Source organism: Carcharhinus amblyrhynchos, chromosome 9, assembly GCF_965287045.1.
Source record: "Carcharhinus amblyrhynchos chromosome 9, sCarAmb.v2.hapA, whole genome shotgun sequence".
Lineage (NCBI taxonomy): Eukaryota > Metazoa > Chordata > Chondrichthyes > Carcharhiniformes > Carcharhinidae > Carcharhinus > Carcharhinus amblyrhynchos.
In genome coordinates this window covers 30178861-30203910 of record NC_137332.1, presented here as the reverse complement: position 1 = coordinate 30203910, position 25050 = coordinate 30178861, and the positions used below count along the sequence as shown (strand labels likewise).

Sequence of the window (25050 nt, the reverse complement as noted above, 5' to 3'; positions counted from 1 at the left end):
TTGGTCATATATCATAGATGTTGTTTTATAATGCTCCTGCAAAGTTCCTTAGAACTTTATTCAACTTAAAATAACGAGATAAACGCAAGTTGTTGCTGAAGCCTTTAAGGGCAGCACGGTGGTAATGGTTAGCACTGCTGCCTCACAGCTCCAGGAACCCAGTTTCGATTCCTGAATTGGGTCACTGTCTGTGCATCTATACTTTCTCCATGTGCCTGCAAGGGTTTCCTCCAGTGCTCTGGCTTTCTTCACAGTCCGAAAGACGTGCTGGTTAGGTGCACTGGCCATGCTAAATTCTCCCTCAGTGTACCTAAATAAGCCTCGCAGTGCCAGGGATCCGAGTTTGATTTCCTGGCTTGGGTAACTTTGCAGAGTCTGCATATTCTCCCCATTTCTGTCAGGGTTTCCTCCGGGTGGTCCACTTTCCTCCCACAGTCCAAAAGACGTGCTGGGTTAGGTGTATTGGCCATGCTAAATTTTCCCTTGGTGCACCTGAACAGGTGCTGGAGTGTGGTGACCAGGGGATTTTCACAGTAACATCATTGCAATGTTGATGTAAGCTACTGTGATAATAAAATAAATAAGCCTTAGTGGAATATCTGAAGAGTGCTGGGATCATTCAATGGGCTGAAAATGGTAAAGGCAATTGTAATAGCCAAACCAAATGAGTGATATTCGCTTACAATGATATTGATGTTACACAATCTACATTTTAGGCTGCAGGGTGCATTTTGCATGTACAGTGCATTAAAACAGTACTGGAACATTAATGCCAAGAGACCTCTTGCAGATGTCACGATGCCAGCAGCCAGGTATGCCCTCCAAAATATGTAGCACAATACTGATATTGTAACAGACTTAAAGAGAGAGATAAAGGACTGGGGCGAAAAGGGAGAACAAAATGAATACAAAATAATTTAGCAACACAAGAATGAAGGGTAGCTGTATTTTTTGAAACATTTCCATTGTTATACGTACAGAAAAATAAACAGAAAAACTGGGCAAAGATAGTAAACTAAATGTTGCATAAAACGCGAAAAGTCAGATTCCAATCTGGAACGTTGAAACAGGAGTAGGCTTTGACACTCTGCCCACTTAGCATACTTCTTAAGAAGCTGATCCAGAGTGCTTGGTAGGAGAATGCGACAGGCACTCCTATATGCCCTCAAACACAAAGGGGGCATCTGGTGCACATCAACAACATTAAATGATCGGACTACTTTATTAAAAATCATAGGGACCATGACAATGCTTCTCACTATTTTAATCCTTCCCACAGTTGTTTAATGTGCACCCAGCTTACCCTGGAAAGGTTAGGCTGTGAATAGATGTGCTGCAATATTCTCTGATACTTGCATTTGTGCCACTGAATTGTCAATGAGTAGGTGTGGAATCAGAGGAAGGAGAACTGTCAATGATAAGCAACTTGGACAGTCATGTCTGGTTTGAAATGGACAACAAGTTTGATCATAAATAAAAACAGGGAATGATGGAAATATTCAGCATTTCAGGCAGCATTTGTGGAGTGAGAACTAGTTAATATTTCTGGCCAATAGAACTGGAAAAAGTTAGGAATCTGTTTATGCAAGAATAGGACAGGAATAAAAGGGAAGATGTATAACAGTGTGGGTGGCAGGGCTGATTTAATGTCAAAAGGCAAAAGGAGACAGCAATGGAACAAATAAAAGAAACAAAAAATGGGTCTAGAATAGGTGTAGATGGGAACAGCAGAATCATTGTCAACAGTTACTGTATGGAAAAATAGGGACTGTGATTATGATATGAAGTTGCTGAACTCAGCATTGAGTCCAAGAAAGCTGCAAAGTGCCGCATCAAAAGATGAGGCATGTTCCTCAATTTTATCTTCACTCTCACTAGAAGAGTGAAAGAGGCCTGTTATTTTAACTATCTGCTCCACTCTGACCTCAACCTCCCACCCTCAGCACAGAATGTGTACCTTATTTTACAGTATAACAGCAGTTTCTTTGTTGTGAAAGCAGGGTTTTCTGCCCCAAATTCCCTTTAAAGTCTGGCACTTCACTATTTGCATTCCTTTGGCAAGGCTGGGAAGCTCCGTGCAATCCAGATGGCAACTATTACACTTGGCAAGAGCCAATATGATGAATTTAAAGACAGCAATTGGGTTTCTCCTACATCACATTTCAAATCAAACTCTCAGTTTTTATTTGTGTGTTTTACTGAATCAAAGGATTGTTCTCATATGTATGAATCATGCTTAAAGAGTGGAGAGAAGATGTCTCGCATTCTTTCTGTTTCAGGTTTAGGATTTTCTCATTACCTTCTGCTCTGACTAGAAACTTTGCAGTGTTGTGTTTATTTGAGCAATCAGACACCAGATTCTCTGGCCTCCCAGCCGCATGTTTTCTGCCGAGCACTACCAGCGGGACTGGAGAATCCTTCTGACAATGGGAACACTTTATCTACTCTGCCTAGACCACTCATAATTTTGAATGAATTCTGCTTACAACCTTATTTTTTTTCTGAAGGAGAACAATTACAGTTTCTGTAATTTATCCAAGAGTAGAAATCCCGCATTTCTGGAACCATTCTCATACATCTTTCCTGCACCTTCTCTAGAGCCTTCACATCCTTCTTAAAGTATGATGCCTAGAATTGAATAGCATGCTCCAGTTGAGGACATCTAGTGTTTTATAAAGGTTCATCATAACTATTGATTTTGCACTCAATTCCTCTATTACAGTGATGGGCAACCTAGGCTAGTGAGTGGTCTGAATGAGTCTCCTTCAACTCAATCGGTATTTATCGGTGAAGTATTTATATAGGGCGGCATGGTGGTACAGTGGTTAGCACTGCTGCCTCATGACGCCAGGGACCCAGGTTCAATTCCAGCCTTGGTTACTATCTGTGGGGAGTGTGCACATTCTCTCTGTGTCTTTGTGAGTTTCCTTCAGGTGCTCCAGGTTTTTCACACAATCCAAAGATGTGCGGGTTAAGTGGTCTGGTCATGCTAACCTGACCCTTAGTGGAAGGGAAACTAGCAGAGGCTATGGGGGGATAAGGCCTGGGTGGAACTGTTGTCAATGCAGGCTTGATGGCCATCCAGGTCATTAATACCGATCAAGGAAAGTGGTGGTCCTAACTTTAACCCTTATATACAATTCCTCTAATCTATAAAACAACCATTCACCATTACTCTGTTTCCTGTCACTCAGTCAATATATATTGTGATGTTAGTGTACCTTTAAGAGTTTTTTTTATTCATGCTCTCTGCAACTCACAGCCTTAGCTAATGTCATTGTTGCTAGGCTGACCATGATGAGTCCTTTCATTGCTCCTTCACTGGTTTAAATGGGGGTTGTTTATGTTTATTCTGGGATTGGTTTTATGGCCCTGCATTGTTAGGAGGAAGATCATGGGTTCTGGACAGGTTTTTTTCTTCCTGGGGAATTCAATGATTCACTTTCTGTTTCTGGCTGGCAGCAGTGTTTACTTGAGAAGGGAGTGGACATTAAACTGAAAACAGTCTCTCTCTCTCGTTCCTCGGATTTTGGAAGCTCTGCTGGTTATCAGAAAATAAGGTCTTGTCTTTCCGAAGAGGAGAATCTGCTGGTGGTGGCTTGCGCAGAGTCTTTCCCTGGGGTTCTAGGAAGCTGATCTGACTTCAAACTGTTCTGGGTGCGTCAAGAGAACTACAGAATTCATCCAAAGGACTCAATTCCAGTAAAACATGAGCATTAGACTTTGCTGTGTTAATTGTTTAAAGAGTTTTGTCTATGGAAGGTTTTAGTTTGATTGGAACATTTCAGATATATTTGTTAAGGGTTATACATTATCGTGATTGCTTTATTTTGTAATTGATAAAAGTTATTGCTATTTTTCTTTCCATACGTGTTAACTGTATTCTTAAATACACCTTGTTTGACAAAAGCTCCCTAGTGGATTATTTGAATCATACCAGAGGTAACCATATCACGCTTATCCAAGCCAAACTCAAGGTGTAAAATTTATGCAGGTGAGATTCATAAAACACTGGAGTTTCTAACCTGAATCATAAGAGTATCCATGCTGCAATTGTCCCTTTTATTCCTTGGGCTTCAACTTTTCTGGCAAGCTGATTGTGAAATACTTTATCAAACATAAGACCAAGGAGCAGGACTGGACCATGCCGTCCATCAGACCCACTCCATCATTCAATATGATCATAACTGATCTTGGACTTCAAGTCCATTTTCATGCCTACTCCCCATATTCCTTGGTTACCTGCGACACCAAAAGTCTATCTATGTTAGCCATAAATGTATTCAACAATAGAAAATCCACAACCCTCTGTGATAGATAATTCCAAAGATTTGCAACGCTTTGAGTGAAGTAATTTCTCCTCATCTCAGCCCTAACAATTGGCTCCTTATTCTGAGACTTCCCACCGTGTTTTAGAGTCCCTGATTAGCAGAAACAATCTCTCAGCAGCAACCTAATAAGCCATTTTGAAGCACCTGTATTACCCTCATCAATTCTCTGATTCTTTTCATGAGATGGCAATCATGTTTGTGAAAAAAATCCATGCTGACTTTCCTTAATTAACCCACATAGTCCAAGAGTCAGTGTTATTTTGATCTGTATTATCATTTCTGAAAGCTTTCCCATCATCAGCAATAAACTGACCAGCCTATAGTTGCTGAGCTTATTCTTTGACACCCATTGACACCCAAACCCACCCTAGCACAATTTCCAGGCCCTGAAAGTCATTTTTTGTAGACCAATGGGCAAGACAGAGCAACCGGATCAATGGGCATTAAATTTATTTCAATTTTGCAGTATCAGGAGGAGCAGAAATTCTCCCCACCTTCCCCACCACCAATAAAATGCACTAACCTGCTCCAGTTCCCTATACATTTTCCTACAGGATCACCCAGCGACCCCATCCACAGGGCTAAACTGTTGGCTGGCTCAGTTTAGAAGACTGGTGATTTCCTGCACCTAGTCTGTTCTGTGAACAGATTTTAAAAATATATAATTTCTACACCGTTAGTTTTAAATTCTGGATCATTTTCTCTATAGAATCATTTTTAAATTCCTCGAATATTAGAAAAAGAAATCTTTTCCTTCCCTTAAATGAGGCCCACCCTAAAAATGGATGCCATGCTAGCAGAGAGCACTGGCAAGTTACCCTATTGCAAGCACCTCCTGATGCTGACTCTGGGAAATCTACATGGATGGCCTGGATATAAGATCTCGTTTTAACAGCCTCAAGTTATGAGTTTGGGATAAGCTCAAAGAAAAAGGAAATGGGGAGCACTTTTTAAAAGAAAGGCAGGTTCTCTTCCTTCTCTGGTGAAGGCAATACTAAGCCTCTGCTTGGGAACCTTTTAAACTTCCACATACACATACACAACATCACCTGAAATAGTGCCATTTCAACATCTTTATCATAATTGGGATTTCCCCTTTATCATTTCGCAAATACGAAGAAATGACAAAGAACAACATTATCTCCACTTGCATTGATAATGTTATAGTAAACATTGAAGACTTGAAAAAGGGAAGTGATACTTACCGTAAATGTGCCACAACCTCATCGATATTTCTAACATTAATCTTGTCTTTTATGGCTTCTATATTATCCTTGCAGATGGAAAGAGCTGAAAAGCTAGAAAAGGGGTCAAAGTTAAGGACAAGATTTTTCTGAAAATCTACATATATTTATTCTCATAATTGTTCACAAAATCCTGGATTTATACAATTAAAATGATCTTAACTGGTGCCTGAATCCAGTATCTATAAAGCATTATTTCACTAATGTTGGCTTTCTGATGTCACTCCAAAGAGTGTGGATATAGCTGAACTTTGTGTCCCTTTTGGACTTAATTATACAAAGCCACATAATGGTAACTGATCTACCATATCTGCTACTCAGTTTTCCCTTGAGTACAGCTAAATGCAGGAATTATGAAATGTAGCCTTTAACCACAATCTCTGATAATAAAGCAGCATTAAATGATCCCAAGTAAAAGCATTTCGTGTATATGACTCCAATCCCTGGGCGAGAAATTTTGCTGAGGCATAAAGCTTGTAGAATATCACAAACCCATGGGTACATGCAGTCAATAACACACTGTCTCGGCCTCATTGTTCCTGTGGAGCTGAGTCGAGAGGCAGCGATTTTTGGGCGTGCGAGGAGGCAAAAATAAGGTATAATTTTCTGTTTATTCCGTTTAACTTTTTATTTTTAGTGTTAAGTCGCGAGTTTCGGCGGTTTTTTTTAAATTAGTTAGAAACCGGAAGTCGTCACTAGGACGCTTACCGGTAGTTGTAGTTTTTTTTTTCTCGTGCCCCTAACACTATAAATTAGTGCAGAGAGGATTCCCGATTCTCTACACTGGTAGAGAATCCCACCCTTCCACCTCCTCTAACCTAATTATAAGTGTGAGGGAAGTTTTTTTTTATATTTTTACTTTTCTGCTGGTAATTGATTCAGGGATGGCAGTTCAGGCTGTAAGCTGCATCTCCTGTGGGATGTATGTAGTGAGGGACTCCCACAGTGTTTCAGGTGATTTTACTTGTGGGAAGTGTGTTAGATTGCAGTTTCTGGAGGAGCGTGTAAAGGAGCTGGAAGGGGAATTAGAGGAGCTCCGTATAATTCGGGAAGTGGAGCAGGACATAGAAAGGAGTTATAAGGAGATAGTCACTCCTAGGAATAAGTCTTGGGTCACTGCCAGGAAGAGGGGCAAAAAGCAGTTGGGGGGACAATCCCCTGGGGCTGTTCCCCTCCAAAATAGGTTCTCGGTCCTGGAGGCTACAGTTGAGGAGAAATCAACTGGGGATAGCCAAAGGGAGCAGGTCTCTGGGGGTGAGCCTATTGGCAAGCCTCAGGTGGTTAGGGGTAAGAGATTGGGCCTCGTGATTGGGGACTCCACGGTTATGGGGACGGATAGGAGAGTTGGAGGTAAGGGTAGGGACTCTGGGCTGGTGTGTTGCCTACCAGGGGCTGGGGTCCAGGATGTATCGGACAGAGTATTCAGGACTCTTAGGGGAGAGGGAGATCAACCCCAAGTTATAGTTCATGTGGGGACACATGACATAGGGAGATTAAGGGAAGGGGATATTAAGCAAAGATTTATGGAGTTGGGATGGAAACTCAAGGCGAAGTCAGAAAGAGTAGTTATATCTGGACTCTTGCCTGTGCCACGGGATAGATTAGAGAGGAATAGGGAGAGGGAAAGTTTGAACTCGTGGCTGAGGGGATGGTGCAGGAGGGAGGGGTTCAGGTACTTGAGCAATTGGGGCTCATTCTGGGGAAGGTGGGACCTCTATAAGAGGGATGGTCTACACCTGAACCAGAGGGGAATCAATATCCTGGGGGGTAAATTTGCAAAAGCGATGCAGGAAGGTTTAAACTGATTCGGAGGGGGGGAGGGATAGTGAGGAAAGGGGGTGAAAGTGAGGGGGGCATAGTTGGGGAATACAAGGCACGGCATAGTGGGGGTGGGGCGGAGCAGGGTTTGAAATGCGTGTACTTTAATGCGAGGAGTATTCGCAATAAAGTGGATGAACTTGCAGCGTGGATCAGTACCTGGGACTTTGATGTTGTGGCCATTTCTGAGACTTGGATAGAGCAGGGTCAGGAATGGATGTTGCAGGTTCCGGGGTACAAATGCTTTAGTCGGAGTAGAGAAGAAGGTAGAAGGGGGGGTGGGGTAGCATTGCTAGTCAAGGACTGTATCACAGTGTCGGAGAGAAAGTTTGATGAGGACTTGTCAGTTGAGGTAGTATGGGCGGAGATTAGAAATAGGAGAGGAGAGGTCACCCTGTTGGGAGTCTTTTATAGACCTCCTAAAAGTTCTAGAGAGGTTGAGGAAAGGATTGCGGAGACAATCCTGGTTAGGAGTGAAAGTAATAGGGTAATTGTTATGGGGGACTTTAACTTTACGAATATTGATTGGAGTTGCTATAGTTCTAGCTCGCTAGAGGGGTCAGTGTTTGTACAAAGCGTGCAGGAAGGTTTTTTGTCTCAGTATGTAGACAGGCCAACTAGAGGTGAGGCTATATTGGATTTGGTGCTGGGAAATGAGCCAGACCAGGTGCTAGACTTGGAAGTTGGTGTGCATTTTGGTGATAGTGACCACAATTCGGTTACGTTCACCTTAGTGATGGGAAGAGATAGGCGTGAACCTCGGGTCAGCAATTTTAGCTGGGGTAAGGGCGATTATGAGGCTATCAGGAGTGAATTAGGAAGCATGGATTGGATTAGGGGATTGCAGGGACTGGGAACATCTGAAATGTGGAATTTTTTCAAGGAGCAGCTACTGCGAGTCCTTGATAGGTATGTCCCTGTCAGGCATGGTGGATTTGGTAGATCTTGGGAACCGTGGTGCACTAAAAGAGTTGAGTCGATGGTTAAAAAGAAAAAGGAGGCTTATGTTCGGATGAGATTGGAGGGCTCAGATAGTGCACTAGAAAGCTTTAGATTGGCTAGGAGGGAGTTGAAGAGTGAGTTGAGAAGGGCTAAAAGAGGACATGAGAAGACTTTGGCTGATAGGATTAAGGAGAATCCTAAGGCGTTCTATAAGTATGTCAAGAACAGAAGGTTGGTCAGGGCAAGATTAGGGCCAGTTACAGACAGCAGGGGGAAGTTGTGTGTGGAACCGGAGGAGATTGGAGAAGTATTGAACCAATATTTCTCTTCGGTGTTCACGCAGGGGGACATGAATATAGCTGAGGAGGACATTGGGTCGCAGGGGTGTAAAATAGAAAGTATTACGGTTGATAAAGAGGATGTGCTGGAAATTCTTGAGGGGCTGAAAATAGATAAGTCCCCTGGTCCGGATGGGATCTACCCTAGGATTCTCTGGGAGGCTAGAGAGGTGATTGCAGAGCCTCTGGCTCAGATCTTCAGGTCGTCATTGGTCTCTGGTGTAGTCCCGGAGGATTGGAGGATAGCGAATGTTGTCCCATTGTTTAAGAAGGGGAACAGAGACTTTGCCGGGAATTATAGACCGGTGAGTCTTACTTCTGTTGTGGGCAAGGTTTTAGAAAAAATTATTAGGGATAGGATTTATAGTTATTTGGAGTGTAATGAATTGATTAGAAATAGTCAGCATGGTTTTGTAGCAGGTAGGTCGTGCCTTACTAACCTTATTGAGTTTTTTGAGAAGGTGACCAAAGAGGTGGATGGGGGTAAGGCAGTTGACGTGGTATACATGGATTTTAGTAAGGCGTTCGATAAGGTTCACCATGGTAGGCTTCTGCAGAAAATGCAGATGTATGGGATTGTGGGTAATCTAGGAAGTTGGATCAGGAATTGGCTATCAGATAGGAGACAGAGGGTGGTGGTGGATGGTAAATATTCATCATGGAGTGCAGTTACGAGTGGTGTGCCTCAGGGATCTGTTTTGGGGCCACTGTTGTTTGTAATTTTTATTAATGATCTGGATGAGGGTATAGTTGGGTGGATTAGTAAATTTGCTGATGACACCAAAGTTGGAGGTGTGGTAGATTGTGAGGAAGGGTGTCATAGTCTGCAGGGAGACTTAGATAGGTTGCAGAGCTGGGCCGAGAGGTGGCGGATGGAATTTAATGCGGAGAAGTGTGAGGTAATTCACTTTGGTAGGAGCAACAGATGTGTCGAGTATAGGGCTAACGGGAGGACTTTGAATAGTGTGGATGAACAGAGGGATCTAGGTGTGTGTGTACATAGATCCCTGAAAGTTGGGAATCAAGTAGATAAGGTTGTCAAGAAGGCGTACGGTGTCTTGGCGTTTATTGGTAGGGGGATTGAATTTAGGAGTCGCAGTGTAATGTTGCAACTGTACACTACTCTAGTGCGGCCGCACTTGGAGTACTGTGTGCAGTTCTGGTCCCCGCATTACAAGAAGGATGTGGAGGCGTTGGAGAGGGTGCAGAGGAGGTTTACTAGGATGTTGCCTGGTATGGTGGGGAGGTCCTATGAGGAGAGACTGAGGGATCTAGGGTTGTTTTCGTTGGGAAGAAGGCGGCTAAGAGGGGATCTTATTGAAACATATAAGATGATTAGGGGTTTAGATAGGGTGGATAGTGATAGCCTTTTTCCTCGGATGGAGAAAGCTAGCACGAGGGGGCATGACTTTAAATTAAGGGGGGGTAGCTACAGGACGGATGTCAGGGGTAGGTTCTTTACCCAGCGGGTGGTGAGGGATTGGAATGCCCTGCCTGCTGCAGTTGTAGATGCGTCTAGTTTGGGGGCGTTTAAGAGATCTCTGGATAGGTTTATGGACGAAAAGGGATTGGTATAGGCTAGTGGGTCATTGTTTTTGTAACTGGTCGGCGCAACATCGTGGGCCGAAGGGCCTGTTCTGCGCTGTAATGTTCTATGTTCTATGTTCTAATAGTTTTTCAGAGAAATGAAAGTGAATTTCACTGGAGGTTTCTGCTAAATTCCTACTTTCCTGCCTGAATATGAAAGGAAGAAGGAAAATCAGATGAAACTGCTTTCACAATTCTGCGCTCACATTATGTCTCATAACATATGTTCTTATATAACATGCCAAGGAAAAAAAAATAACAGCCACTTCAATCAATGTAATTAATTAGAATATCATAAGTTCACAAAACAGATTCAGATGAAGAATATCCTTCTCCAAGGGCAATAAATACTGGCTGAATTCTGTCTCTCACCAGGTGGGAAAGCTTGGTGGCTTCCTTACTCAAGGTAACATTAAAATTGCAGTTCATTCCTAAGTACATAATTGGAAGCAGGCATGCATGTGCAGATCTCTGTGCCACCTTTCCTGGAAAGTAAGTTGAAATTGTGCAAGGCAAAATCCTACCTACCCACCTAGTCTCCACCAAACAGTACTGTAGAATCACTGAATCCCTACAGTAGAGAAGAAGGCCATTTGGCCCATCAAGTCTGTACCAACCACAATCCCACCCAGGCCCAATTCCCTTAACCCCACACATTTACCCTGCTAATACCCCCGACGCTAGAGTTAATTTAGCACGACCAATCAAGCTAATCTGCACATCCTTGGACTGAGAGAGGAAACTGGAGCATCCAGAGGAAACCCACGCAGACACGGGGAGAAAGTACCCCCAAATCCCCCAAGTGAACTTCCTGCTAAGTGTAAGGTAGCACAGAAGGTGTGCTGTACACTCTGCATTCCATTACTGTTTCACTAAAATGTGATGTTTCTGAGCAGCTTTCTGCAACAAATGCTGGAACATAAAAAACAAAATGATGTTTTTAAATGGGAATGCAAAGATAAAGCACTGCATAATTTTCCACTTGGACCAATTCAGGTCCTTGGCAATTAAACCTTCTACACATGAAGCATTTTCTTACAAAGGGAAATATGTTTGCAGCACTGATATGAAGACATCTCTTTCATAAATTAATTCATGTAATGCTGAATTAATTTATGAAAGCTATTTTTTCGCATCGGTGCCACACTTGGAATACTGTACAGTTCTGGTCACCCTATTATAGAAAGGATATTGTTAAACTAGAAAAAGTGCAGAAAAGATTTGCTAGGATGCTACCAGGACTTGGTGGTTTGAGTTACCAGGAGAGGCTGGATAAGGCGAGGAACCTTTTCTCTGAAGCATAGAAGGCTTAGGGGTGATCTTATAGAGGTCTATAATAATAATTTTTTCCACACAGATGGTGAGTGTCTGGAACAAGCTGCCAGAGGTAGTAATAGAGCAGGTACAATTTTCTCTTTTAAAAAGCATTAAGACAGTTAAATGAGTAAGATGGCTATCGAGGAATATGAGCCAAGCACAGGGCTGGCTCAGTCGTTAAAAAAAAGGACAGCATGGACAAGTTGGGCCAAAGGGTCTGTTTCTATGCTGTAAACCTCTATGACTCTATGGCACTTATAATGTGAAATACTGACAATTGAGTGCTTTTAAGAATCTTACAACATGAAGATTAAGGTGTTTTTTGTCTATTAGGTTCACGCCATAATTAAGGGGGTATAGCTCAATTATAGAGCATTTGACTGCAGATCACGAGGTCCCCAGTTCAAATCCAAGTGCCCCCTTCGGTGTTTGATTGGCTTTTTGGGGCAGCATGGTGGCACAGTGGTTAGCAGTCCTGCCTCACAGTGCCAGGACCTGGGTTTGATTCTTAGCTTGGGTCACTGTCTGTTGGAGTCTGCATGTTCTCCCAGTGTCTGTGTGGGTTTCTTCCAGTGCTCCGGTTTCCTCCCACAGTCCGAAAGGTGTGCTGGTTAGGTGCGTTGGCCATGTTAAATTCTGCCTCAGTGTACCCGAACAGGCACTGGAGTATGGAGACTATGGGATTACACAGTAACTTAACTGCAGTGTTAATGTAAACCTACTTGTGACACTAATAAATTAACTTAAATCAGACCTGCTGTCACAACTTCCTTTATACTAAAATGCAGATGAAACAAGGGATATGCATCTTTGTAAGTACGGGTGAGAATATCTCCCACGCCCTAGTGACACCTAACTGGGGAGACTTGGATTAGGGCAAAATGATCAGAAGTTAATCACTACCACAAAAAATTACCAACACCAATTATTAAAGTGGACCTTTGGATTTAACAATCTGAATCATGAATTATAGACAAAAACTCACACTGCTGGCATACATCTTGAATATGGTAGCTTAGTGGTTTATAGCACTAGGTTAGCAAAACACTTTCAGATTCAATTTCCACCATGGAAAGTTGTGAAATTAAGCACTTTGCGGACTAAGACAAGAACATTTATATAAAAACTCACTAATGTTGTGCAGCCCACACTATAGAATTGCTCTGTATGTTCTAAATGCTCTTGCATTACCAGATCATAAGAACATGACAAAATAAAATGTAACCTTATTCAACAGTCATATTAGTCAAACATATAACTTATTGCAACAACCTGTAATATAATACAATTGTACCAACCTTTCATTCTTCCTGTTGTTGTTTCCTAGTCCCATCCATTTGTCTATCAAACTCTCTGTGCATGAAGGTCTGTTCAAGGTGCTTCCAGCTTTACTTGGTCCCATGGCAAAATTGACAACATCAGGATTGTAAGATGAAAGAACATCATTCTCATCCCTGAAGTAATGAAAACGCATACATCACGACTCAGACACAGAGAGCAGCTAGCCTGTGAGATTTATGAGTAGCTGTGGTAACAATTAAGGAACATGGTTTATTCTAATCTCTGCTTTTCCATACTTATTCTCCAGCTGTAGGCAATTCAAGTGTTTTGGAGCCTCAAACTCTTTAAACATTACAACAGATGTCCATTTGGAAATAATTTCACAGTATCTTATCTCAGAATGGCTGAAACACATACTGATAACATAAGAACATAAGAAATAGGAGCAGGAATAGGCCATCTAGCCCTTCGAGCCTGCCCCGCCATTCAATAAGATCATGGCTGATCTGAAGTGGCTCAGTTCCACTTTCCCGCTTTCTCCCTATAACCCTTAATTCCCTTGTCTATCAAAAACCTATCTAATATTTATATATTTAGCGAGGTAGCCTCCACCACTTCAATGGGCAGAGAATTCCAGAGATTCACCACCTTTTGAGTGAAGAAGTTCCTCCTCAACTCCATTCTAAACTGCCCCCCCCTCTTATCTTGAGGCTGTGCCCTCTAGTTCTGCTATCCTTTCTAAGCGGGAAGAATCTCTCTACCTCTACCCTATCCATCCCTTTCATTATCTTATACGTCTCTATAAGATCCCCTCTCATCCTTCTAAACTCCAACGAGTACAGACCCAGTCTATTTAATCTCTCTTCATAGTCCAACCCCCTCATCTCCGGTATCAGCCTAGTGAACCTCCTGTGCACTCCCTCCAAGGCCAATATATCCTTGCACAAGTGCGGCGACCAAAACTGCACACAGTACTCCAGCTGCAGCCTCACCAGGACCCTGTACAGTTGCAGCAAGACCACCCTGCTTTTATATTCAATCCCCCTCGCTATAAAGGCCAGCATCCCATTCGCCTTCTTGATCACCTGCTGCACCTGCAGACTGGGTTTTTGCGACTCATGCACAAGGACCCCCAGGTCCCTCTGCACCAGAGCATGCTGCAGCTTTTCGCCCTTTAAATAGTAATCCCTCCTACTATTATTTCTGCCAAAGTGGATAACCTCACACTTGCTAACATTGTACTCCATCTGCCAGGTCCTCGCCCACTCGCTCAGCCTATCCAGATCTCTCTGCAGACTTTCCACACCCTCCACGCAATTTGCTTTACCACTCATCTTCATGTCATCAGCAAATTTCGTCACCCTACACTCAGCCCCCTCCTCCAGATCATCTATATAAATGGTAAATAGCTGAGGCCCCAGCACCGATCCCTGCGGCACTCCTCTAGTCACCAACCGTCAATCAGAATAGCACCCATTGATACCAACACTCTGCTTCCTATTAGACAGCCAATCCTCTATCCACGCTAACACCTTACCCCCAACTCCGCGCACCCTAACCTTCTGTAGCAACCTTTTATGAGGCACCTTATCAAACGCCTTTTGAAAATCTAGAAACACCACATCCACCGGTTCCCGATAACACTGGCTATCGGATTAGTTACGTAAAGTTAATTACTTAGATAAAATCCAACATACTTGTAATAATGGCAAGGATTGGTGACCAATTAGTATAACAAACTATGATGGTTTATTTACAAGCAGATAAATACACAGAGTACTTTCATAATGTTAACTCTTCCACCTCGAAGATCTACTCTGGTTGCGAAAGCCCACGGTCTGCACCGAGATCCCCACACCTGTTCCCCATTGGGTGATCAGATCACATGACACTCCCGATGTACACCCCTTAAAGGTGCCAGCTACTACAACACTAATATCTCATCTTATAACTCATTCAATATCAAATTTTAAGTTCGTATTGAAATATGTTAATGCTATGGAATGGAACATCTTTCTACCTAATAACATCAAAGATTCTGGCCAGCTTTCTCTCGAGGTTAATGCAGAAAAGGATTCCCTTTGGTCAACAATCTTCTCTGAATAAAGAGATAAAGACATATTCCTCTACTCAGCCCTTATCTTTGAAGAGTACACCAGTTACAGAAGTATTTCCTACCGAATACATAGTGAAATCAACTTACAATCCCACATCAGAGGAAGGCTCCAGTTTTACAAATATAAGTTGCAAAAAGATCAAGTAATTGCCTTAGGTTCCTTTCGATACTATTCAATCAGAAGAACTGTGCAATAAATTCCCTTTTTGGGTTGGGTTTGCACCCAAGATAATATTACTTGTTGAAAAACTGGACAATGATGACAGTCCTTTTTCCTCCCCCCTTGAAGGACTCCGTTTTCCCTAACATGCTACATAAGTTCCCATCACATTCAATCATAAATTTCTTCCTTTTGAAATTTTGTTTCACCACAACAACTTACATCTATGTAGTGCCTTTAATCATCCCAAGGTACTTGTCAATTGTACAAATTAACCTCAGATAGAGCTACCATGATAATTGTCTGACCTCCCGTCCAAACAGGTGTCACAATGTTGCCTTGGTCGCATTGTTAACCCTTAATTGTTAACCCATAAGGGAATTAAGGGTTATGGGGATAAAGCAGGAAAGTGGAACTGATCCACTTCAGATCAGCCATGATCTTATTGAATGGCGGGGCAGGCTCGAAGGGCTAAATGGCCTATTCCTGCTCCAATTCTTACGTTCTTATTGTCCCAAAGGGATCAGATACAAAGTAGCACGAAGTAAGGACCTAAATCCAAACAACTCCATGAGTAATACCAAAGGAGATGTATCAATTTATACTAAAATAAAGCTGGAAAATGAGTACAATTCTTATGTGCTGGTACATAACCAGGCTAACCATTTTAACCCAAAATAAGTGACAAAACCATGAGGACTGAGGGGGAGTATTGAACAACAATGGTAAAGCAGTACCCGCTATCATGACCAGCCCATGTGGCAGAAGCCATATCAGACTGTGTGGACAATTGCAGAATTAGTGCAGCTGCGAGGTGAGCAATGCCTCAATTTCAAGAGACACCTCTGCACACATCTGCCTTGTGCCTCATACTCCTGCTCTGAGGCAGCACGTGAACAAAGCACAAGCACAGGTTAAGAATAGGTTTAAAAACATTAACTACAGGAACTCTTCAACTCTGAGATGGAGAAAGGAAAACTTACAGGGCAAGGAGTTAAATAATTATTGCTTCCCCTGAGTCCAGAATCAAAGTCAATGGGGTATTCTTTCACAGAGGACATCAGGCTGGAGACTGATGCTGAATAATTTACTTTCCCAGTAGGGTTGACTTACACAATGAATTAGTCTTATAGGCGATGATGTAGAAGTTCAGAATTTCCAGGAGCAAAGTGTAGATGGGGGCCAGGAATTTAAACCTGGACAGAGCTGTTTTTCGGGGCTGCTGCTTGGTAGATAGAAGATGGCAGACTGATTTACAATACAGCAAAACAGTATAACTGTTTCTCACAGCTGGGTGGGTCATGTCACATAGTATGTTTGAAACATAGAGCTCAGTCATTGTCCAGCTTTTTAAAATTGTTGAAGTTAGTTCCCTGATAATTAATAAACTAAACTATAGAAAATTAATCTCTTCTCGAAACCCCGAACTAAGATACCACAGGTAAGTCATTGGGCCCTCATGGCGTGTATCTGTTGAATTTGTTGAATTAAGACAAGAGAAGAAAACAGAGGCTTTGGTTACTAGTTTTCACAGATGCAAATTGAATACACTAGTTTGGAGAATAGCAGATTTACACTCTTGTTTAAAGCAAGAGACAATAAACTGAATAACCAGATAGTCTAATATTAGTTTTGATAAAATAGTATTAGGAAGCATTCCTGAATGATGGTGCCCAGAACTGTCCGTAATACTCAAGCTAAGGCCTCACCTGTGACTTATAAAGTTCTCACTTGATCGTTCTGCTTTTATATTCTATCCCCTATTTATAAATCCTAGCAGCCCATTTGATTTCATAACTCCCTGGTCACCTTGTCCTCAAGCCTTTTGTGTAGATGAACACCAAAATTTCTCTGCTCAATATTTGTCAAAATCATGCCATTGATTTGCCTTTTCATAATCTGTTCCCCAAAGTGCATTGCTTCACATTTCTCAAATGAATAGTATCTGCCATGCATCTGGACATTTCATATCCGATCTATGTTATTTATTGATCTACAATTATCCTCATCACCATCTATTATTTTGTCAAGTTTCTTATCTGCAAGCTTACAATGTTACTCCTAGCTCATTGTTAAAAATTGAAAAATATTATGTGTTAACATGGCAATCTTATTACAATGAAGGTGGTACAGTGGCATAGTGGTTAGCACTGCTGCCTCACAATGCCAGGGATCTGGGTTTAGTCACTGTTGTGTGGAGTTTGCATGTTCTCCCCGTGTCTGTGTGGGTTTCCTCCAGGTGCTCCAGTTTCCTCCCACAGTCCAAAAGATGTGTTGGTTAGGTGCATTGGCTATGCTAAATTTTGCCTCAGTGTACCTGAAGAGGTGCTGGAGTGTGGCATCTAAGGGATTTTCACAGTAACTTCATTGCAGTGTTAATGTAAGGCTACTCATGACACTAATAAATAAACTTTTAAAAAGTGCATACTGTAGTTGCAAGTGAGGGCAGCTGTTCCAAATTGAGGAAAATGAGGGCATTATTCCTAGGTATATACAAGAACCGGTTTCCAGCTGAGAAAGGAGAGGAAAAATGAATCTCTGCCTGTATTCTCTGGATTATGTGAATAAACCTATTTTAAGGAAAAACTTGCTCCTTAATTCTCCTTTACTCAGAGAACAATGGACCCAGAGCTGAAACCTGGAGAACAGCAGTGCAAACCACCTCCTAATCAGAAAAACGCCCATCCACCATATCCTTCTGCTTTCTCTCAGAACCATTTCTGTATCCATACTGCCATTTTCCTTCATTCCACCGGCTTCTAATATGTTTCTACTTGGGAAAGGCAACCTTTTCCAAGCCTTTCAACTTCAAAGGGATTTAGAGTTTAATTTTAATTCCCTACTTATTTGAGAGGAAGTTTTCCCAAGCACAGGATTTAGTTAGCTTGTCTGACCTGTCAGCCACTGGAAAAGTTCTGATTATGTTGGCCCACGGAGAAGCTAAGATAGTTTGAAACTTGGATGGTTTTCACAACATAAGAAATGAATTTCTGTGCAGAGAATCGTGAAACTTACGACTCCTTCTTTTATACTGTCTAAGTTGAGTATTTTAACATCAATTCCATGGGGTTAATTATAACTTTGTTTGATACTTCAGCTTCATCCATGCCTTAACTCCAGTCTCCAGCATGTCAGTCTGAAAAATTGGCAAAATCAGAAAATCAAATGTAATTTAGATTAAAGGACTTTATCAGCCCAGGGCAGAACTAGCTATTTATTTTTCTTTTAATTCAACCTGAATGCAAGATCACTCAGTTGGTTAAAAGCACAGAGCAGCCAAGAAGCATAAACAGTAGAGATGAGACTGCTTTCCAATGGTGGCACTGCTGCCTCACAGTACCAGGGACCTGGGTGCAATTCTGGCCTTGGGTGACTGTCTGTGTGGAGTTTGCACATTCTCCCTGTGTCTGTGTGGGTTTCCTTTAGGTGCTTTGGTTTCCCCCCACACTCCCAAGATGCACAGATTAGGTTGATTAACCATGCTAAATTTCCCCTTAGTGTCAGGGGAAGTAGCAGGGTAAATACACGGGGTTACAGGGATAGGGCCTAGGTGGGATTGTTGTCAGTGCAGGCTCGATGGGCCGAACAGCCTCTTTCTGCAGTATAGGCGTTCTTTCAGTTTTACTTTATTCTAACTCCAGCTGAATATTAGGCTGCAATGCAAAAAGTTTCCAACTACAAAAATAAATTGATTTGCATGTTTTTATGTCATCCATCATTGGGCTAATTATTAGGATTTCACCAAAGGAAACTTAGTTACTGTGCCCAAATTAGATTGCAGTCATAGGTTCTAGGGCGGTCTTTTGTTACAATCCAAGCTTCCTTTTGCAACACTTCAGTGAGTACACAGCAAAAAGCCAATTTCCATTAGCAAAGAGTTTCCCATGGACTGGAACCTGTGTCGTTAGACCTGGCACAGATACTGTAACTTTGTGTGGCTGCATTTACCAATTAACCCCCTAATTACAGAATATTTTTCATTGGCAGTCATACCTCTCAAAAGATGGAAAAGTCCATAACAATAGTGAGGTAGTGTAACCCCTTTAAAGGATGGATGTTCACAGGTCACTGACCCTCCAAGGGGCTATCAGGAGGAAGCCTGCGAATCTTTACCTATCAGGTGTTAGGGTGCAGGTCCTGGCATGAGGGAACCCAGTGTGACCCCGGGTGTCGGTGAGAACAGATGATCTGTACTTTTTTCTATATAGTTGTAACTTTCCTGCAATAAGTCACCGTCATGATAACTCATGTCACAATACTGGCAACGACAATAAATCGGCCTACAGTCGCTCATACATCAACATCTGGAGAGTGAATCATCCAAAAAAAGCCTGCAAAAAAAGTCATCTTGCCAACCTTAGTCGAGTAGCCATGCCACTGTTTGGGAAAAGCGATTTGTTTGATCGGGAGGGTAAAAGTTGAAGCCAATAAATTGAAAGACTTTGATAGCTTTTCATGGCCAACAAAATAGCTTCCATAAACAGAACTGCTCAAATAGGTAGATATCCTATCCCTAGGGTAGAAGACCTTCATGCTAAACAGGTAGGAGACCTCAGGTACATGAAAATGGACTTAAGTCATGCATAACAATAGCCTGAGCTGAAAGAAGACTTGAGGAAATGCTTAATATGTACAAGGGCTTATTCCAATGTATGAAGTTACACTTTGGCATTTCATCTGCATGTGCTATCTCAGCACATCATGGCAATCCTTCTGCAGGGGATCCCCAGAATTGTTGTGTATTTGGATGACGTCTTAATAACGGGGACATCACCCAAACAGCATAGACCCAATTTAGAGAAAGTCTGCATAAGATTCAAAGAAGTTGGTGTCCACTTGAAAGTACCTTTCAGGCTGAGGAGGTCATGGATTCAAAAGGATTGCACCCACTAGAAGAAGAGGTAAAGGTGACAAAAGGTGCCTGCATCAAAGAATGTAACAGAGTTGAAGTCCTTCTTAGGGATGATCAACTATTGTCGTTGCTTCTTATCAAACTTGTCTACCATTTTGGCACCCTTATACCAACTTTCAAAAATACGTCAATGTTAGCAATGGAAAGATTCTCAGAGGAAAGCCTTTGATCAAGTAAAACAAGCCCTGCAATTATCTACCTTACTTGGCCATTTTGACCCAGGTAATCAAATCATAGTGGATCACCTTATGGCGTAGAGGCCGTGTTTTTCCATAAAATGTAAGATAGCAAAGAGTGGCCTGTCACTCTTGCTTCCAGGACCTCGTCTGACACCAAAAGGAAACATTGGCAGGTTGATAAAGAAACTCTAGCAGTTACATCCACCATCAAGTTTCACCAGTGTATGTACGACCATTGGCATAGATAAACCTGTCCCACTGATCGCATCAGCCTAAGTTTAAAAACAGGCCTTACTGTTGGCTTCTTACAGTTACACATTTCAGCACAGGCCAGAGATACAAATCTCTAATGCAAGGAGTCTAAGTCAGCTCCCGCTTCCACAGACAGTATCTTTGTCTTCCGTTCCACAGAAGATAGTCCTTGCTTTGAATTTTCTGCACAGTCAGTCCATCTTTTCAGCCCGCATCAAGACACGGACCCAGGGGAACTCGGTCCTTTCAAAAGTTAAGACAATGGTTTTGACCAATTGGCATGTTGACAAATCCGAACAAGTCTGGCCCTACTTGCAGCTTTGTGATGAAATCAACTGCAAAGATTTGGTACTTTTATGAGGGAGCCAAGTGATAGTGCCACCCCCGGGGTGATAGCCACTCCTCCAGGAATTGTACAGCACACATCCTGGGCAGACCAAGTTGAAGGTGCAGGCCATGCGCGCATTCAACCAAATTTCTTATTGCAGGATCTTTCTGCTTGTGGCTCTGGGTGAAAGGAAAGTTGCCCGTACTTGAGGTACAATTGTTAGCTTAAAATCCAGCTTTTAGCTGAAAATGTTTACTGCTAGAACTGGTGTGCTAATGAAAATGAAAAGGCTTTTAAAAGGAGATTGCTCTTTAACCCTTGTGCATTACACAGTAAAGGTAGAGTGGAGGATAGGATTCTGGCTGGGATTTTATGGCAAACGAAGTCTTGGTTCAGGCTTTTTTAAGAAAATGAGGCAGAAACATCCTTGAAAGCAATGATTCATCTCAGGCTACCTTCAATAACCAGGTTCCTTAACAGGATTACCAACTCTGGATAGACATTCTCGATGGACATATTCATCACATGACTGCCTATTTCCAACTGCCCCTCTCCTAGACTCCTGCCATTGGTCACACAACATGACAATCATCACGGAGCACCAAGGCTTCTAAATGTGTCCTAGTTTTCACTTCTGACTATCTGATCATCCTAGCCACTGAGTCTCTTGAGTAGCTGATGTTCTTTAATCTATCAATCATTCTCCAAGCTTTCCACTGGACCTTTTCCAGGGTCGCAAATCATTCACTGTTCTCAGTCAAAGCCATCTTGTGCTAAAGAAAGCCAGAGGTTAATTAGCATTGATTCCAACACACCTTTCACATTACAGCAGAGAATATTATTATGCACAGCAATCTTCATCCTCTTGGAATAGATAACTTCATGATTTTAACCTTACTTTTTGAAAACAATTTTGCTTATACAAGCAACAGATCAACCAGATAACTTGCCTGTTCAGGAATAGGGCTATGCATTTAAATACAAGCCCTGAAATGTTAACACTGGCCACTGTGGGATTATTCCTACACGTAGTGTGGCTATACCCACCCCTATAGCAGAGGAGCTGCACGTGCTCCTGCTAATTGAATTGGATGCCCTGTGACTGGCAAGTAAATGCTGAGGGCAAATGCAACGATCACGAATAGTCCATGGCAGATAAGTAATGAAGCACGGTCAATGCACACAAATGGAGATTCCAGATCACAATAATCCAATAAAGGGACAGACAAGATTAAATACCTATACTTTCAACCAAAATAAACAATCTTTCAAGGTACAGACTCTTAGATACATTCCTAGAAACCACTACTCAAATAAAAACTACATTATATTGAAGTACGTTTTCCCATTTAAACATATGCAATGTCAGGGGATGTATTTCCAACCCAAGGTTTTGTTAAGGATCAGATCAGAAACTCCAAGGTATTTTATAAAATTAACTTAGACCCTAACTTTTACATTTGATATTATCATTAGCGTGAGCATAAGATTTTTCACTCCAGATATGATTCAGGTGACCCACTAGGAAGCTTTTATCAAAATAAACTTTATTTAAGAACACAGTTAGAATATAACAAAGAATTAGAATAACTTCTACCGATAAAAATACTTAAACATGACAAAGTATAATTCTTAACAGCTAGCTATCTCTATTGTTCCAATTTAGCAATAATCTTAATCAGTTAAGATCAGCTATGTTGCTGTAGTAACGATACAATGCTGCTGGAACCAGACAAGATGGCTCAGAGGCAATCAAACTGCACAAGAAACATGACTCAAATACATTTCTGAAACACAGAGTATCATCACAGTTTTCAGATCTAATATGTAACATTGACATGAAATAAACAAATCATAATGTAAATTACTCTTCTATATTCCCCGTGAAGTGTCAAAGAACAAAGAGAACAGGGTTTTGTTTTTCCTGATTGCTTTCAAAGTGACAAAAAAATCTCCAAGATACGTTGACATATTTTTATGAGATCAATTTTCACAATTCTCAAGCATGTTAATTTATTTCATCTCTTAAAACAAGCAGGTTGCCTGGGGTGAATGAGAGTGTGAGAGGCCATGCGCCACTCCTGCACCAGCACTGCTGCTGCTGAGGAATATGCAGAGCGTGGATCCAGAAGAATGTGTTCTTGGCAGTCAAAAGGAGGAGCATATTCCAAGTTGGGAGGGGAGGTCTAAAACTTAAGCCAATGTCAAGGATAAAGGTGGCCAAAATCTAAGTCGAAAGTTCTAGTGAACGGGGAAAACAGCTGATTCATTGATTCACCCAGCTGGTAACTATGCAGACCATTACAAAAGTACTTTTGCACCCAGTTCTCAACTACTTTATAATGGAATACTTAAAAATAGTAAATGTAGAGTATTTTAAACCACTTAATAATAAAACTACTCTATTTGGGACTACTTAAAATTTCAGAGTGGAAAAATCCAAGTACAGCAAGTTGGCCCTGTGGCTTATTAACTCATTTTAGGTGGGGGCAGCATAAATTATATAAATTTCTCTGTGATATTAGCACAACTCCTCCTTTACAAAAGCATGCTTTATCAATATCTCCTTTACATGGTACAGTGTAGCCTCCATTATCCCACTCTATTTTTCTGACATAAATTGAAGCCTTTGCGCAAACAAAAATCTCTGTTTTCCATCCTCTGCTTTCACGAAAATGCCTGACGATATCTGGGCTAAACAGTACTTCTTTGGATGAAATGTTTTCCATGTCTCTGGAGTCAGGGATAAAGACGCAGTGCTCTGGGACTGAAATGCAGCCATGATGCAATCAATAAACATTCGTAGTTTTGCTTGATTATCTTTGGGGATCAGGGAATTTTGTACAGAACATTGGCTAAGATCAAGTGTAGTATCTGTGCTTATCAGCTTAATATCTGATAGAGTAAATTGCACATTATCAATGCAAGGAGCAGGATGAATAAATTCAATGGGCTTTTCTCCATAGCATAATTTGTAACAAAAGACTGCACATCAAAAGCCCACACACAGAGGAGAGCAGAATTTACAAAATAAATGAAAATAATTGCCACGATTCTCACTCCTGATTCCTACCCTGTGAACTGTATGGTGGCACAGTGGTTAGCACTGCTGCCTCACAGTGCCAGTGACCATTCCTGGCCTTGGGTCATTGTCTTTGTGGAGTTTGCACATTCTCCCTGTGTATATGTAGGTTTCCTCTGGGTGCAATGGTTTCCTCCCACAGTCCAAAGATGTGCAGGTTAGGTGGATTGGCTATGCTAAATTGCTCCTTAGATGTGTAGGTTAGATGGGATCAGCCAATGATAACTGTGTGGGGTCACAGGATGGGGCAGGGTAGAGGGCCTAGGTAAGATACTCAATCAGAGAGTCAGTGCAGACTCAATGGGCCAAATGGCTTCTTCTGCATTGTAGGAATTCTATGATTCTATGAAATGTCCTAAGAACGGATTGAAATGTCTCCTCAAAATGGAACTACTAATTAGACTAAATGTTAAGAAAGATCAGGCTAATTCAACCGTGGAGGTTTACATGAATAAAATATTTTTAAACCAGGGATAGATGACAATTTGAAGTGAGAAATAGTGATGTGCTGCTTTATCAATACAAAGCAAAAACCTGAAAAGTTACAGAATAAATGTATGAACTGACATGGGTATGTGCCAATGTTTTGTTGATTTTGATGTTATCAGAATGGACACTACTCACATTGATTAAGAGGGGAATTGAGGACATGTAAGATAATGTAAGCATTAAATTCCACAGTCTTCTACTTAATTCTCACTCTTTTAGCAGTTCTTGGCATTTTTCTTGCAGAAGATGTTAGAGTTCTTTGACAAGGAAATGTAGAAACTAGTCTCTCTAAAATTGAAGTGGGCAGTGCCAACAGAAAATGTTCTGTAGTTTTGCAGGTTAGGTTGATTGGCCATGCCAACTTGCTCCTTGATGTTCCAGGATGTGTGGGTTAGGGGGATCAGTGGGATAAATAAGTGGGGTTGCAGGGACAGGACCAGGGTAAGATGGTCTGTCAGAGTTGGTGTGGACTTGATGGGCCGAATGACCTCCTTCTGCACTGTAGGGATTCTATGAAAGTCACCACCTGTCTGACAACTCGATGACTAATGCTGAAAACCTCCATTCTCATTTGTGGCTGGAATTCTCCCACGCCGCTGGAAGTTTTGACTGGAACACCAAATTCTCCCTTCTCACTTGCAGCAGGACTAGTGCGGATGGGATTGGAGAATCCC

At 41.8% G+C, this 25050-nt stretch overlaps 1 protein-coding gene across 1 annotated transcript in view; it reads right to left on the bottom strand.

Moving 5' to 3' along the window:
• ccdc24 (coiled-coil domain containing 24) overlaps positions 1-25050 on the bottom strand; it is a 100537-nt gene that overhangs the window by 42446 nt on the left and 33041 nt on the right. The window contains exons 4-5 of the mRNA XM_080196544.1: positions 12876-13031; positions 5537-5629 (exon numbers count right to left, since the gene is read on the bottom strand). Of these exons, the coding sequence (XP_080052670.1) occupies positions 5537-5629; positions 12876-13031 (249 nt within the window). The remainder of the gene's footprint in view (positions 1-5536; positions 5630-12875; positions 13032-25050) is intronic.